Below are 16,599 nucleotides of genomic sequence, written 5' to 3'. Positions count from 1 at the left end.
AGTAGGGGGTGCCACTGCCCAAACTAGGCCTCATCGCTGAAGTTGAATAATGGGGGAGTCACCCTGTCCATACCTGTCCGAAGGTTGAGTGTTGCACCCCCGCCTAAATACACGTGCAAATGCGGGGTCGGTATCAGACGGGTCCCAGAGCGTTTTTCCTGGAGGTTGGTCTGGTCCACGGTCATCTGGACTATCTGATCAGTGAGACAGAAGTAGAAAACATCCTCCAGGCTCCTGATCCGGGCCACAGGTACTGTATGTCCGCATTATGCCTCACAGTCACCCCAATGGCCACGAGAAAATAGCGGGGGGTGGGGGCATCTCTGCTGATATCTTGCTCCATAATGTCAGCTAGTGATGCCAAGTCAGAAATGCCCATTTCTTCTAAACTGGCCCTCTTCAGATCCATTTACTTTATTGAATTTCTCTGCAGAATTTCTTCAGTTCTACTCTATAAATGTCATTGTCTGTTCTGTATCCAATGGTACAAGAAATCAGTCATTAAGGAATATGACATGCTTTTTTCATGAAGTATATAAACAATACTTAGCTTTTATTCTTATAGACCCTATTGAAAGAGAAATTCAGGTTCTCAGGAAAATCGCTTATCAATCAATCGATCGATAAGGTCAACAAACTAATGATTAATGGATTAAATGATAATTTGCATCAACAAATCACACATGAAAGGGTCCATCAAATTCAAGAAAGGCATGCTACATTTTTGCTTCGAGATTCCAGCAATAAAATTCGCAAAAAAATCCCACAACGTTCCCACTCATTTCAGACTGATCAAGCCCACTACTCTTCGAAACCTCATTACTCAGACAAGTTATTGTATTGTTTTATCCCTCAAAGACGTAAACATTCACTGACTCATGTTCACTAATAATCATAACAGACATGAATCCTACAGGAAGTTCATACCTTTTCCTATGCTGACTTTATCTCCCACATGCAGGTAGTTTTCAGGTGCTTTACAAACTTCCTTCTTTCCACTGACTGCAGTAATAGAAGTTTAATTTTTTTCTAATTGTGAGTCGGTACAGACCAACTCCCTCAATCTTTTCCCTGTTTATATTCCACATTTTCTTGGAAAAATGAGCCTGAAAACTTTTATGAGTTTATAGGACCCAGCAAAATACCACAACTCCTCCTTTTTTCTTTGTCTAGTAAGTAAAAAAAATTTCCATAACAATATGAGATGATTTATTAAATATATGACTAATACAAAAGGAAATGGACACAAATAAATGTGAATGTAATGTAACATAAGTGACAGTATCATCATCATAAAAGGGTAAAGTAAAACAAAGGTTGTATGGACAGAATGAAAGCAGCCAGAACAAATAATGAAACAGAACGGAGATGAAAGAAGATGAATATTTAGAAAAATCTATTAGTATGAATAAGTCATAAGTTGATTTTTTTTGAGTCAGTTTCAGATTTTCTAATGGGTGTGTGTTGTTGGGTGTAAAACTGGACAATGGCGTCTTTTAAAACTCCTGTTACTCAAACTTTGAACAGTCCATTTACCATTTTTACCACAAAAGCAGCTACATTAATCTTTGCTTCAGACAATGTGACGTACAGGATTTGATCTATGAGCCTTAAAGTGACAGGAGGTTGATCCAAGTGCCTCATTAAAGCCTACAATAAATCAGAGCGGAACATTCAAAACAAGGAAAAGTCAATTTTTCTGGATTTTATGTCTTTCACACAATTTCCACTAAACCTACAAATCTGCATAAAATCAATCCCTTTGGCTGAGTCTCTTCTCCCTCATGGTCGAAGTATTTTAGGGATTTGAGGTAGTGGATAGAACTACGAAGCCTTTATCTGAGCACTTCAATGAGGGGAAATCTCAGACTGTACTGCCCCGAAGTCCAGTGCAGTAAGTTTCGTTTTTTTAAGGAGATGTTTCCAAACTATGACTTCAAGCAAAAACTGAGGATTAAAAGAATAACAGACCCAGGTTCATCATCATCAGGTTTGGTCAATGTGGAAATAGGATAGATAAAGTTTATTTCTTACATACAACCCTGGTCCAACATTGTGCTTGTTGGTTTATTAAAGTTCTAATGTCCATACATATGCATTTGTCTCTGAATTAAAATCCTATCTGGATATGCTGTATGTGAAGTATGAACGGCACAAAAAACAAAGTGTGTGACCTCACTTTAAACTGAACATGTCTTTATCCCTTTTGTTCAGACAATATGAGATTTATGGGAGTAATTTTCTAATGTTTTATACCGGTAATAAACTGAATAAAGACAAACAAAAATGAACAAAACAATCAACAAAATGAACAAAATAACTGAAAACCAAACAAAATCGACAAAAGATTAACAAATTAATCACAAAATGAATAAAATAATCAACAAAACTAACAAAATAATCACCAAATTGAACAAAATGAACACAATTATCAGTTAAATGAACAGAGTAACCAACAAATTGAAGAAAAATGAACAAAATAACCAACAAAATTGACAAAAATGAACAAAACTATCATAAAAAATGCCAAAATTGATCAAAAACCAAACAAAATTTTAACAAAAAATGTACGAATCGATCCCAAAATTAATAAAATAATCAAAATGAAAAAAAAAACAACAACAACAACACAAGGAACAAAATAACTGAAAACAAAGCAAAATCAACAAAAGATTAACAAATTAATCACAAAATGAATGAAAAAAATCAACAAAACTAGCAAAATAATCACCAAATTGAACAAAATGAACACAATTATCAGTTCAATGAACAGAGTAACCAACAAATTGAAGAAAAATGAACTAAATAACCAACAAAATTAACAAAAATGAACAAAACTATCATAAAAAATGCCAAAATGGACCAAAAACCAAACAAAATTTTAACAAAAAATGTATGAATCAATCCCAAAATGAATAAAATAATCAACGAAATGAAAACCAACAAAATAAACAAAAATAGCCAAAATAACCAAACACCAAACAAAATTAACAAAAAAATTAACAAATTAATCAAAAAATATATAAATAATCAGCATATTGAACAAAAATGAACAAATGGATCGGCCAAAAATTTACAAAATAACAAAAAAATGAACAAAAACAAACAAAATAATGAACAAAACTAGAAGCACTCGGAGAGCGCAGACCTCCGCCAAGGCTGATCAGTGGCGCCCCCCGTGGGCCCCCCCACCCCCGATCACCACCAAAATTTAATCATTTCTTCCTTATCCCATTTCCAACAAACCCTGAAAATTTCATCCAAATCTGTCCGTAACTTTTTGAGTTATGTTGCACACTAACGGACAGACAAACAAACAAACAAACAGACAAACAAACAAACCCTGGCAAAAACATAACCTCCTTGGCGGAGGTAATGAACAAAAACAAAGTAACCCACAAAATCAACAAAATTAATTAGATAATCAGGTTTAATTCAACACGTCAGATGTTTCAAATTGTGCATTTTCTTGTCATTGGGTCAGAAGTCACAATTGTCACTTTAACCTTTATAACACATTTACTTCAGTTTTTTGTGTGCATCTTTAAGTTTGTGCACATATTTCCTGTATTTTCTTGTATTATGTGAAGAAAAGAGAATAAGAAATAAACATGTCTGATCAAACACAGATAAAGGCGGAATCACACTTCAACACTGAACTGTAGGTGAATGAGCAACTTCAACACAACCAACCGTTTAATGCTTAACATTAACATATAAAAGTGTTGCAGAAGTTTTCCAGTCCTACCTTTTCTCCAGAGGCCCCCGTCAGGACAAAGGTGGAGAAAACTGGGAGGGAGTACTTGGTGTTGGCAGGCCAGGACTCGATGGTGGCGCCCATGGGGAGGCAGAAGAGTGGAACCGACTCGGGCAGAGGGAACGACTCGTAGTCCTCCTCTGGATATCTGCTGAATAAACCTAAGACGGAAAGAACACCAGGACTGAATCCAAAGAACTAATCACTGCATTCCCATGTGATCAGCACTTAAGAGCTAATACACATGCAAAGCAGCATTTCCAATATACTTTACACAGAGTAAAACAGGTTCGATGTATTATAATCACAGCTATAATGGAGACTTTATTGAGTCGGTGAGAAACAAATGCCCGTTTGGGTAATAAACATCAGCGGTGGATAATCAGGCCTTTGGGTAATTAGTCTTTGTCAATAAATGAGAAACAGTGAGGTAGTGATTTTACTTTGTGTTGCGTTTGGCTTCTACTAAGGTCTGCATATTTCAACAAAAACAGACTGTACACAAACAGACTCTGGAAAAACTATTAAATGAGTGAAGTGAATAAAATCTGACCCTGAAAATTCAGTCCAAATATAAACTTGAGCTGAGCTGCATCGTCTCTATGACACAGATCAATAAGATAAATCAGGTTATCATACACAGACAGTAACGTTTAGAAGGTTTATGCACTGCTGCTTTGTCTGTTCAGAGGATTTAAAAATAATAACTCCGGCAGAACAGACCCAGACTCATCCTCAGGAAGACATTTAACTCCAACACCAACTCAGAAACGGTAAGAGACGTTCACTGAATTACTAAATTTAATGATGAGTAACATGATATTTAATAAGGACTTTTATTTAATTTGATTTCTACATTTAACGTCTACTTAGTTTTGTTTTTTTAGTTGGTTTTTCTTCTGTTTTTCAATTTTTTCATTTTATTTATTTATTTAGACAGGGACAATGCAAAATGTACATTAACCTTAAAAAGGACAGATGTATTGCACCAGGTTGTTGCACTAGCACTAATTTCCACCTGTAGTCCCTAGGCAGGCTGATGTTGTCATTAAAAAAACAGACATTAAAAAAAACTAAAACATACGAAAAACAGTAAAAAAAATGCATTTCTGTAACTCCATCTATATAAAAAATTCATTCACATCCAATCATTCACTCTTACTTGTCCTACTGCAGTCTGTCACACACACTCTAAACATGTTTACATTACATTACATTGTGGCTACAGGTTTGGTTTGAGGGTACCGATATTTACCAAATGTCAAAAAAAACTGAGGTGCGTACTGTCAGTTTTTCCATTAAATCCCAAATGCAATGATTTATTTATATATTATCGCAAGATGACATGAGAAGTCTTTCCATAAACATGGCGACGATCATAAATATCATGTTGATTTACAGATATATTCATTATTATTATTATTATTATTATATATTACCCCTCTATCCCGTACTACATTAAAAAATGACTGGGTGTCCTGGTGTGTCCATACATACCACGCCATATTTCTTTCAAAACTCTTCTTCTTCACTTGTAACGTCCGTTAACATCCGTTTTTTTTTTCATTCGCGTGACTCTAGTTGCAGAAAAAGGTCTGTCCATTGCAGTTTTGCATGATATACCAATTTCGCAACATCCAAAAAAACCACCTCTCGCCAGCACAAAAACTTTTCATTGAAAAACGAGAGTTTTGGCGAAATTGTTGTTTTTCCCATTAGGCAAATTTTTATGCGCAAGTTATATTTGCGCCATTTGAGGGTCAATGGAAAAGCAACTTGTGTTCATCAGATTAACTTTACATCTGAGTTCAGGAGTGGAATCCGCTGTTGATGGATATTTATGTAACTTCTCATCGTTATTTCTTCAACAGCAGCAAAGCATTACGCTACAGAAGTGTGAAGTCAAGGACATCAAGACTTAGGCTACCAACAGCTATTTTCCACAGGCCATCAGGCTACTAAATAACTGTCACTCACACACACACACTGAACTGGACAATCTCAGGACCACAATCACTGCTGCACTTTATATTCTGCTGTTGTCACTTTATCATGGCTATAACCACTTTATTTAACAAAGTTTACAATAATGCACAGTGCACTTTACAACTGCAGCTACCACTACTGTTGGTTGAGGTTCTTACACTTATTTATTTAGATGGGCTACTCATTTACATTTAGAATTTTTAGTTTGCTTAATTCTTTAGTTATGCTCATTTATATTTATCTAGACTCCCTTTTTAGATGTTTTTAGACTTGTTACAGTTTGTTAGATATGCTTAGTTATATTTATATAGGCTCCTGATTTAAAGTTAAATTGTAACAGTTCTTTCGCTTAGATTGTAGATGGCGTACCTGCAGGGGTACCTGCAAAGTTAGAATTCCATTACCTCCGCCAAGGAGGTCATGTTTTCATCTGGGTTCGTCTGTTAGTTCATTTGTCTGTTAGCAAGATAACTCAAAAAGTTATGGAAGGATTTGGTGAAATTTTCAGGAAATGTTGATACTGGCACAAGGATCAAATGATTCAATTTTGGTGGTGATCGGTGGGGACTGATCTGCCTTGCCAGAGGTCTGTGCTCTCTGAGTGCTTTTCTGGTTGTACGATGTAACCGTCTGGTTCTCTGTGCATATGACAAATACATTTGTTCTATTCTATTCTATTCTATTCTATTCTATTCTATTCTACAAAAACTCTGCAAGTTAATGTAGACTTAATGTGAACATTTTAGTATGGAGAGCCACCAAAGTACCTCTGTAAACACACTTAAATTAACTGATCTGCGTTAGTGACATTAATGCTATTAAAGATACTTTAACATGAATAAAATTGAGGATATTAATGAGGAAAAGTTCTTAATGCTGAACGATTTCTCATGGAAGAACCCATATTTGGCAAAACACAAAAAGTAGACATCCATAACACATTCAACTGTCCCTTCCTTTAGTCCATAAACACATGCTTGGTATGTGCCATTATTTCTTGCCTCCTCGGAGCTGACTCATCCAAAGCACTAGTGGAAAACAGATACCATCACTGCATTCACAGTTTGCTGCATATTCGAGACACGTACAACAAAACATCAGCCAGCTGACGTGCTCTGAGCCAACGGTGTTATCGCAACCTGACAGTCTTTGTCACTGCTCTGCCGCCAAAAAGGACGATGGATTTATTGACAATAATCTTAATGTTGCAGTTAACCAGTTGGCAACAAGTTAAGCCTTTTGGAAAGTGAAGAAAGAGAGGAAATCTTATCTGAGGGTATGAGGCGTCAGTGTGCTTCAACACGCCTGAACATGCAAACACAGCTGGAGACAGTTCCTTCTACAACAGACCCCCGTCTTAAGAGAAACACTGTCACATAATCACGTTCAATCAGTATTTATTATTCAGTCTGATTTCTGGATCTGCCACTGTGCAGCCCAAATCAATCTATAGTCATCCTACAAAAAGAGGCCTGTACTTTTGGAATATCCAAAGGAAGAGGAGGAGGTGTTTGTATAAACTCATGCCTGTACGCCCTCTCCAGTTACCAGGAACTGGAGGCTCACATCAGCATTTGGATCGGTGTGCATGGGTAGTTATGGGATTAGGAAGGCTTACCTGCTTTGTATGCTATTGTGTTGGTTTTGGCCACAGATTTCTTGTAACACAGGTAGACAGTGGAGCCCCACTGCAAGACAGAAAAAGGAAAAGAATAAAGAAATGGAAAACATGGACACAGTCATAATCAAATTTGGCTGCTACATTAAATGCACTCTGCTAAAAGAACCCAAACACTGAATGGCATACTCAACGACATTAAATAAAGGTTCTGAAAATGCCTTTATTAGGCTGAGTTAGGACGAAAATATTCTCCTTCTAAATTCACCCAAAACATCTTCTGAAATAAAAAACTAATCTGGAAAACGAAGATATAATATACCTTAAATAAAACTTTTTCATGTTTTGTCATAAGGATTTGCATTCAGAGTTGCATGAAAAAAGATCCTGTGAGGGCAAATTGAAGACATAGTCTCTCAAAATAACGAGTTGACATGACTTGGGGTACTTAAAAAGCCTATACCGTGTATGATGTGAACAGAAAAGGAGCCAACACAGACCCCTGTGGAACCCCTTATGGTAACCCACCAGTAGTTTTATAGTCCATCAAAAACAAGTGTATAGTCTAACTAGGGATGGGAATCGAGAACCGGTTCTTTTTGACTACCTCAATTCCTTGGAATCATTTGCCTGCTTAACGATTCTGCTCATCGATTCCACCTTTGTTGGGCATGCACGATGACGTCACACACACTCTGCATTGTTTTGGTTCCGAACGTAGCCAACATGGCGTCGAGGCAGAAACACTCCAAATGGCTCCATATGGCTATACGTATTTCACAGGAAAAGGTGACACCAATGCCACTTGTAACACTTGCAAAGCTTCTATTTCTTCAAAGGGGGGAAATCCTTCCAATATGCTCCAACATTTGTCCACAGCATGCAATTCATTTGCAGGAATGTCACGCATTTGATATGTTATTAGCGACGTTTGTGAATATAGCAACAATAAAACACCAGAGCATCATCGGGGCCAGTTTAACAAATGAACAAACGTCCTGCCCCCTCAAATAAAAGTTTCCAAAGGTAGGGAAAAGGAAGATGAGGTATTAGTAAAGCACCTTGAGTTTCAGACAGTGCCCCCCCCCCCCCCCCCCCCCCCCCGGTGTCATCTGTTATTATTATTTTTGCATACTGTATATGTTATATTTTCTGTGCAGAGATGGAAATATAAAAGACAGTTGATGCAAACAAACCTGTTTGTACTCTTTTGTTCCCTCATCCAATGAGAACCGATAAGAGAATCAATAAGGAATCGGCTCGATAAGCAAAATCCATAATGGAATCGGAATTGTTAAATTCTTATCGATTCCAATCCCGAAATCTAACACAAGTGTAAAGTATCTGTGTAAATCAGACTCGGGTCAACAGTTCAGATGCCAAACCTTCTGCTGATGGATTTCGGGCAATTTCTCATCATTATATCTTCAGCAGCAATAAAACACAGTACACAAACTCGACAAGTAAAAGAAGACTTAATTTGAGCATTTTAGTATGGAAAGCCACTGAAGTATCGCTATAAATGGACTGAAATAAAAACAGATCTGTGTTACTGACATTAAGGCGACAAACTCAAAAACTAGTGCAATTCACTGTCATGCTTTTAAGAACACCAAAATCCATTAATGCTTCAACATCCCTTCATTTATTTACTCATAAGGCATGAGCTTAAAATCCTAAAAATATTGTGCTACATCGTCTTACCCTGCAAAAGTCTCCATAAGGCACTTTACACACTGGAGATACTCAACCTTCTGCATGAAAAACAGATCTCATTAAAACACCAGGTTTGAGGAAGTGAAGATCAATGGAAAAGCTGCTGAAATCTGCATAAAATCTTTAACCTCTAGATGTAATGAATGCTACCAGAGCTGTGCTGAAATATTAGAATATGAACCTCGGTGCTTGTACATTAGTCACGTTGAAAACTGGATCCTAATTTTATTGCAGGAGATAAAAACCCTCTTCGTGCTCCGTTAGTCTCTGTAGATTTATAGGCTCCACACAAAACTTTAAGAACACATTTACAAAAAATAGCAGTGAGAAAAGTAATGCATTACCTGAACCCTAACCCAACCTTACCCATAAACCATCAGACCGGTGGTGGAACGTAAACCTGTACTTTTACTGAGGTACTTGACTAGTATTTTCTGTAGCCCTATCCTTATGCTCCACTACACCTCAGAGACAAATGCTGTACTTTTTACTCCACTACATTTATCTGGAAGCTCAAGTTCCTACACAGATTCAAGTTTTCCATCTCCTTCCTGTACAGAAAAAATGTGCTCCTCCAAATGTGTTGATTTCTATTTATCATGTTGATTTACAATCAATAAATCCTCATAAATACTTGTCCCAAAGCTGAATAAACAAGCTAAAACCCTTCTTGGATTCAGTGGAGACTGTGTCAACACAAAGCTGACAAAAGCCCTGTTTTTTTAAGTTAAAAGGAAAGTTGGTATTACATGTTCTTTTTTGTTTTTACCCCCCAAATTTTAAGTACTGCAATTTCTACTCCTTATATTTCAGGAACAGTCTGGCTCAGTTCAGTACAGTCAGGGATGGTTTTAGGTGTCATATCATCTGCTGGTGTAGGTCCACCTGGGTTCCATCAAATACCAGGAGATTTTCAACCATTTCCTCCTTCTAAGAGATGCAACAGGGATGACCACAGCCTGGGGGAGATTGTCGAGAAGAGGAGATTCAAAAATTTGAAAGAGCTTCACAATGGGCCTGATTTACTAAGATTGCAAATAACAGGCGCAAATTTGCTTGCTCACGCTAAAAATGCATGTGCTATTGATCTGCGGGTCGTGGGTGATCAACTAAGATTGCCTGTGCAAATGACAGCATGTCAAAGTCTTGGATACCGCCCTATTTAATTGAGGATTTTGCATGTGTTACTGGTTGTTGTCATGGAGACAGTATGCTGGAAAAACTGTTCTGGGATAGCCAGCACTAACGGCAACAGTGCGCTGGAATGATCCAGATGCAAGGAAATGTAACGTTGAAGGAGTTTAGTCATAGAAGGTACTGATGACTTGTCCTTGCGACTGGACCCAAATCATCCCCGAGTTCATCTAGAAGTTCTAAAGTGGTGTTGCTGGGTAGGACATACGTCTATGTTATTTTTTCTTCTGTCATTCCATAAATGTTGACGTGATCAGAACAGATTGGTTCTCTGTGTTGCCTTTGGTTGGGCCTATGTCGCCTCCTCACCACAACAACTGCAGCTAGCTTCCTGTGAAGCAGTGCCAGTTAAAAACTGCCTTTCAGACATGCTAAATGTAGACGCAAAATCAGCCACCACAATCAGTTTCAGGTTTGGTAAATCACATTTTGCGTGCCAAATAAATATCTGCATCTACTAGGGCTGCTCGATTATAGGAGAAAAAAAAATCACAATTATTTTAGCAATAATTGAAATCACGATTATTAAAAACGATTATTTTTTAACCTTAAAGTTGTTTATTTTTTTCTTGCAAAGCAATGTAAAATATACTCTTTAAACATAAATAAAGCTTTTAACCACTAAAACAAAGTATGTTCACTTTTGTATGAAACAAAAAAATCTTTGAATGCAAATAAGTATACTGTAAATTCAAGTATGTTTCCTTTTGTAAATAAATAGTGCACTGGAATTAAACTGCTATAGACTTGCCATAGAACTGTAGCAATAATAAAAAAAAAACCTCACGTAAAGTGCAAATTATAAATTTAAGTATGTTCAATGTAGTATGAAACATAGTAAATTCAGTAGCGTGCCGTAAGGTTTCAGTTAAGGCCTTATGTATACATCAGCCATCTAGAAGACGCACGTTAGGGTTATACGGGTTAGGGTTAGGTTAATACGGGAGTTGCAGCGTAAAGAGATTCGGAGACTGAAGATTGCATTGCGGACGAAGTTGTTTTTATGCGTTTTAGTTTTTCATAAGATTATGATAAAGGTCGCGGTGGTTAAACTTTAGATGGTTACAAAGGTTTGTTGTGTTAGCGGTCGGTGCGGACACAACTACGAAACACTTTTTGCACGTGATGTGTTTTTGCTCTTCGTCTTCTTCATCAAACCCAAAGTGATTCCATACAATTGAACTGGACTTGCCTTTTTTGTTTACCAAGCACTTCTGCTGTGATTCTCCTGCCATTTTTCCAGACCACTAGGTCCAACTTTCCTCTTGGGGTGAACCTGCCGGCTAGCAGGCAGCAGTAGCTTAGAGGGGGGCGGGGCAGAGCAGCTCATGGTAGCTTGCGTGCGCGTGAATTAAAACGACTCAAAATTAATAATCGTTTTTTCTCGATTACATAATTTTTGTAATCGTTGCGTGTAATAATCGAAATCGTAATTGAATTTCAATTAATTGCACAGCCCTAGCATCTACTCCTCCCTGTAATTTTGCACGTTCTGGCAAAAAGGCCCATTCATCAAGGCAAACACACTAAATGGGTTGCGTGAGTTATTTTGCCCATTTGAGAGACGCAACCCTTGGTGCATCCTATTAGCAGATAAGCTTCAACATGTTTTTGCATGCGCAGTCAAGTTTGCGCACTTTTTTATCAGGCCCAAAGAGTGGACTGACACCAGAGGCAGAACATCCAGAACCACCAGGAACATACAAGTCCAGGACATGGACTACAGGAGTCATATTCCTAGAGTCCAGACACTGCTAAACAAAGTACATTTTACATTTCACTTGTAGTCTGGGTGAAGAGTTTAGAGGCTCAGAATCCAGGTTTCTTCAAGTCCAGTGTTAAGTCTCCACAGTCAGGGATGATTTGGGGTGTCATGTCATCTACTGGTGTTGGTCCGCTGGGGTTTTTAAATCCAAGGTCAACACAGCACTCAACCTGGAGATTTTAGAGACGTCATGCTTCTTTCTGCTCAAAGTTCTATGGAGATGACCTTTTCCAGCAGGACTTTACACCTGTCCACAGTGTCAAAACCACTCAGAACTGGTACATTTCAGAAAAAAAGAAACTGAACTTCTACTTTTACTCAAGTAGAAATACTGATGCTTGTGCAGAAACAGATCTACAGCAGGAAAATGCATCATAACAGCAAACACTGACTACACTGCAGCACATGGAATATGGAAGATGGAATATTTTCTCAGCTATTTTTACTAAAATAAAAGTTATGAAAACTCAAGAGTTGTAGGTCAGGTCTTCACTTCAAAGACCAAAAACACAAATGGTTCTCACAAACGATTGTCACAGAAGAGAAAACATACTAATGCAGAGTTTCTCGAGGGGGAGGTCTTCTGAAGCGATGCCAAACTCGGACAAAGACGACCCAGTGTGGATGTTTACAGCATTGGCAAGTCTAAGTGTGTGTCGGGGGATCATAAGACAACGATAGCAATGTATTCAACAGTGTAAATACCGAGTTTGAGACAGAAAAAGAGTTTAAAGCAATCCAAACAGTGTTAAAGACATCCTGAGGTCCTGTTGGACAGCTGAGACACAGTTTTCCTGTTGATGTGTGTCTCATACTAACTCAAACCAATTAAGTCAAACACTGAATAAAGGGAGTTCAACACATACCACACTGAGAGGCAAATCTTAGCCTGAGTTAAACACAAAATAACAGCAGCCAACAAAATGACATCACTCCTGTCAGTTTGGGTTGTTTGTAAGTGTGGTTTGTAGAGTGTATATATATATATATATATATATATATATATATACACATATGGCAGCTGAACTTGTATTTATTCTTAGATACAGCAATTACCATTATGTACATCCCTCTGGCTGAGACTGGGTGGTCCAACGCACCATCATATTGACAAAGCAAAGAGAAAGATCACATATGAGTATGAAAACGTTGGGCCTGGTGGGTCTAATCTGTGTACCGCTGATGCATTAAAACAGCTTTCTGTAGAGTTCAGCTCATCATCACAAAACAAAGCAGATACTGGATCTAATGTTTGACAGAGGTGACATTTGACAGACATGACACTGGACAGAGGTGGTATTATTCAACAGATGTGCCGCTGTTTGACGGATGATGTGACATTGTTTAATAGATGATGTGATGTTGTTTGACAGATGATGAGATGCTGTTTGACAGATGATGTGAGGTTTAATAGATGATGTGACACTATTTAATAGATGATGTGATGCTGTTTAATAGATGATGTGACGTTGTTTAATAGATGATGTGACGTTGTTTGACAGATGTGATGCTGTTTGACAGATAATGTGACATGTAATAGATGATGTGACGTTTAATAGATGATGTGATGCTGTTTGGCAAATGATGTGATGCTGTTTGACAGATGATGTGACATTGTTTAATAGATGATGTGATGTTCAATATATGATGTGACACTGTTTAATAGATGATGTGACGTTGTTTAATAGATAATGTGAAGCTGACAGATGATGTGACGATGTTTGACAAATGATGTGACACTTTTTGACAGAAGATGTGATGTTTAAAAGATGATGTGACATTGTTTGACAGATGATATGACGCTGTTTGACAAATGATGTGACACTATTTGACAGATGATGTGACGCTGTTTGACAGATGATGTGACACTGTTTGACAGATGATGTGATGTTGTTTGAGAGATGATGTGACACTGTTTGACAGATGATGTGACGCTGTGTGACAGGTGTGAAGTTTTTCCATGGATGTGAGTCTCACCATGCTGCTGTTGAGGTTCTTCTCCACTTTACAGAAGGTGTGTGGAGGTGTCTCTCCTTTGCTCGGGATGATGATGCAGATGTCGGTCACGGCCAGAGCAGCGTGCGGTTGGCTCTCTGGCGCCCGGCGGTATGTGACGTAGATCCTCTGGGACGAGTTGCCGCTGATGTTGGCAGGACGTCCTGAGGGCGTGGTCTGTATGAGGTGACAGCCCTGCTTCAGACGCTCCTTCCACTCATACAGAACTCTGAAAGACAGGCAAAAAAACTGCAGTTAGTGACAAAATTTGTACATTTGCTATGGTTTAATTCAAGCACTAAAAACTTTCACATAATTTAGACTCATTACACATAAAGTGAAATATTTCAAGCCGTTTTGATGGTTGTAGCACATGAAAACTCAAATTCAAATCTCAAAATATAAGAATATTTCAGAAGATGAGACATATGTTCATTTATGAACTCAGGACTTGGTCAGAGTTCCTTTTGTTCAAATTACTGTATAAATGGACATGAAGGTGATCAGTCTGTGGACCTGCTGAGGTGTTATGGAAGCCCAGGTTAATTTGATAATGGCCTTCAGCTCATGTGGATTAGTGGGTCTAGTGTCTCTCATCCTCTTGACAAGACCACATACATTCTCTATTGGGTTCATGTGAGTAGAGTTGGATGGACCATCAACTCATCTGTACGCTGGTGGTTGTTGATGCTCTGATTTCAGCCTCAGTCCACACTTTGTGAAGCTCCACCAAGTTCTTGAATCATCTGTTCTTGGAAATCTCCTCCAGGCTGTGGCCATCATTGTTATTTGTCCACCTTTTCCTTCCAGTCGAGTACAAATCTGTTTCGATCCAGACTCTGAACATCCAGCCCATTCAGCTGTGATCTTGTGAGGCTTATCCTCATTAAAAGTTAGTTGTCTTCACCATGACTGTGGGAGTGTAAACTCAAGCACATAGAGATTCCTGGTATTTAAGATGCAGAAATAGTTATTTACTTAAACTTGAAATGAAACATTTTTAATCCCCTGCAAAGGTTGAAGAAATTTTCTAAAATATGTGTAAACAGACAAATACAACAATAAAACATACAACATAACCAGTTGTGTTGGATGTTGATCTACTGTACTGTAGCTCTACATCTATAAAGCAGTATGGTTTAATATTTACTCCAATAAGGTCATCTCAGTGTTACTTATAAATGTTAAATTTTTCCATTTTTTGTTTAAAGTGTTGTCTCTGTGTCTTTGGATTGTTCACATCAGGCCAAATCCTGATGAAAACCTTAGTCAAATAAGGACTTTTATCTTCTTTCATTACAACATCTGCAGTGTTTCCAACATAAATCATCATGCAGGCATTTAGAATGTCATAACCCAAAATGAATTAAATAGTTACATGATCACGTTAGCACTGCAGTGTTATTTTTGTACAGTTCCAAAATATGTAGTTCGTCAGTCTTCATAGTCCCACATAGAGTGAATTAACCCACTTTTTAGGTATAAAGAAGCAGGTTAAATGAAATAATCTGATATTTTTACATGTACTTTTTCTGTTTTTTTTTTTTAGTTGTGGGCTGTAATTATCGAAACTGAAACATAAAACCTTTTATTTTATATGTAATGAGTGTAGATTATGTTTATTTTTGACTTCCACATGTACACACACTTCCCATTAGTGTGTGTAAAGTGCAGTTGTGTGATTTGTGGCGCTGAAGCTGCTGATCCGGTGTGAGCAGAGTGTCGGTGTCAGTGCCTGATAAGCAGAGCGGTGTGCAGAGTCAGACACCACTATCGGCCTCTCAGCCCTGTCACCGCTGCCTCTGCCAGCCGGAGGTGTGAAAGCCCTGAACAAACACCGCCGAGGTCCGTTGGCTCAAAAGACTCGACCGAGGAGTCAAACAGATCTGCACAACGTTTCACCTTTCTGCTGCAAATCCACAGTGAGCAACAGCTGCGAGACAGGGCGACTGCTGACTGAACCACTACACTAAACCTTTTAGAAAAGACATCAGAAGGATCCACCGAAACCAATACTCAGCCCTCTCACTGGAAAGAGCAGCAGTGACAACAAGCAAGGCAGAGATTTATTATGTAGAGAGCAGAGTGTTAATGACGACAGCATTACATCGACTGTTCATTACTGTACTGAGTCAAATCAGTAACATATAGCTGAATGGACGAGTACTAATGCTGTTTGTGATTTTTAGACACAGCAATGGTAATAATAGTCCAACAGGAATAAGGCAATACCAGACTGATCTTCACATATCATCACCTTGAAGATACAACTGACAAATTTGCTAAAAACTAAATATTATTAACTAGGGATGCAAATTATCAATTAATCCATTAATCATTAGTTGGTTGACCTCATCGATTGATTAACGATTAATTGATACGTGGCGATTTTCCTGAGAACCTGAATTTCTTTCGATAGGGTCTATAAGAATAAAAGCTAAATATTGTTTATATACTTCATGAAAAAAGCATGTCATTTTCCTTAATGACTGATTTATTGAACCATTGGATACAGTACAGACAATGACATTTATGGAGTAAAACTACAGAAATTCAACAGAGAAATTC

At 37.9% G+C, this 16,599-nt stretch overlaps 1 protein-coding gene across 5 annotated transcripts in view; it reads right to left on the bottom strand.

Moving 5' to 3' along the window:
• LOC115416729 (C-myc promoter-binding protein-like) overlaps positions 1-16,599 on the bottom strand; it is a 138,856-nt gene that overhangs the window by 76,603 nt on the left and 45,654 nt on the right. For all 5 annotated transcript variants that reach the window (XR_003935017.1, XM_030130579.1, XM_030130592.1 and 2 more), the window contains exons 3-5: positions 14,014-14,260; positions 7,362-7,431; positions 3,749-3,918 (exon numbers count right to left, since the gene is read on the bottom strand). Coding sequence is in view for 4 of the 5 variants with exons in the window: in XM_030130579.1 (XP_029986439.1) it covers positions 3,749-3,918; positions 7,362-7,431; positions 14,014-14,260 (487 nt within the window). In the remaining variant the exon portion in view is untranslated. The remainder of the gene's footprint in view (positions 1-3,748; positions 3,919-7,361; positions 7,432-14,013; positions 14,261-16,599) is intronic.

Source organism: Sphaeramia orbicularis, chromosome 3 (assembly GCF_902148855.1).
Source record: "Sphaeramia orbicularis chromosome 3, fSphaOr1.1, whole genome shotgun sequence".
In the NCBI taxonomy this organism is placed as follows: domain Eukaryota; kingdom Metazoa; phylum Chordata; class Actinopteri; order Kurtiformes; family Apogonidae; genus Sphaeramia; species Sphaeramia orbicularis.
The sequence above is the reverse complement of the archived record's forward strand: the minus strand, read 5'-3'. Positions and strand labels throughout refer to the sequence as shown.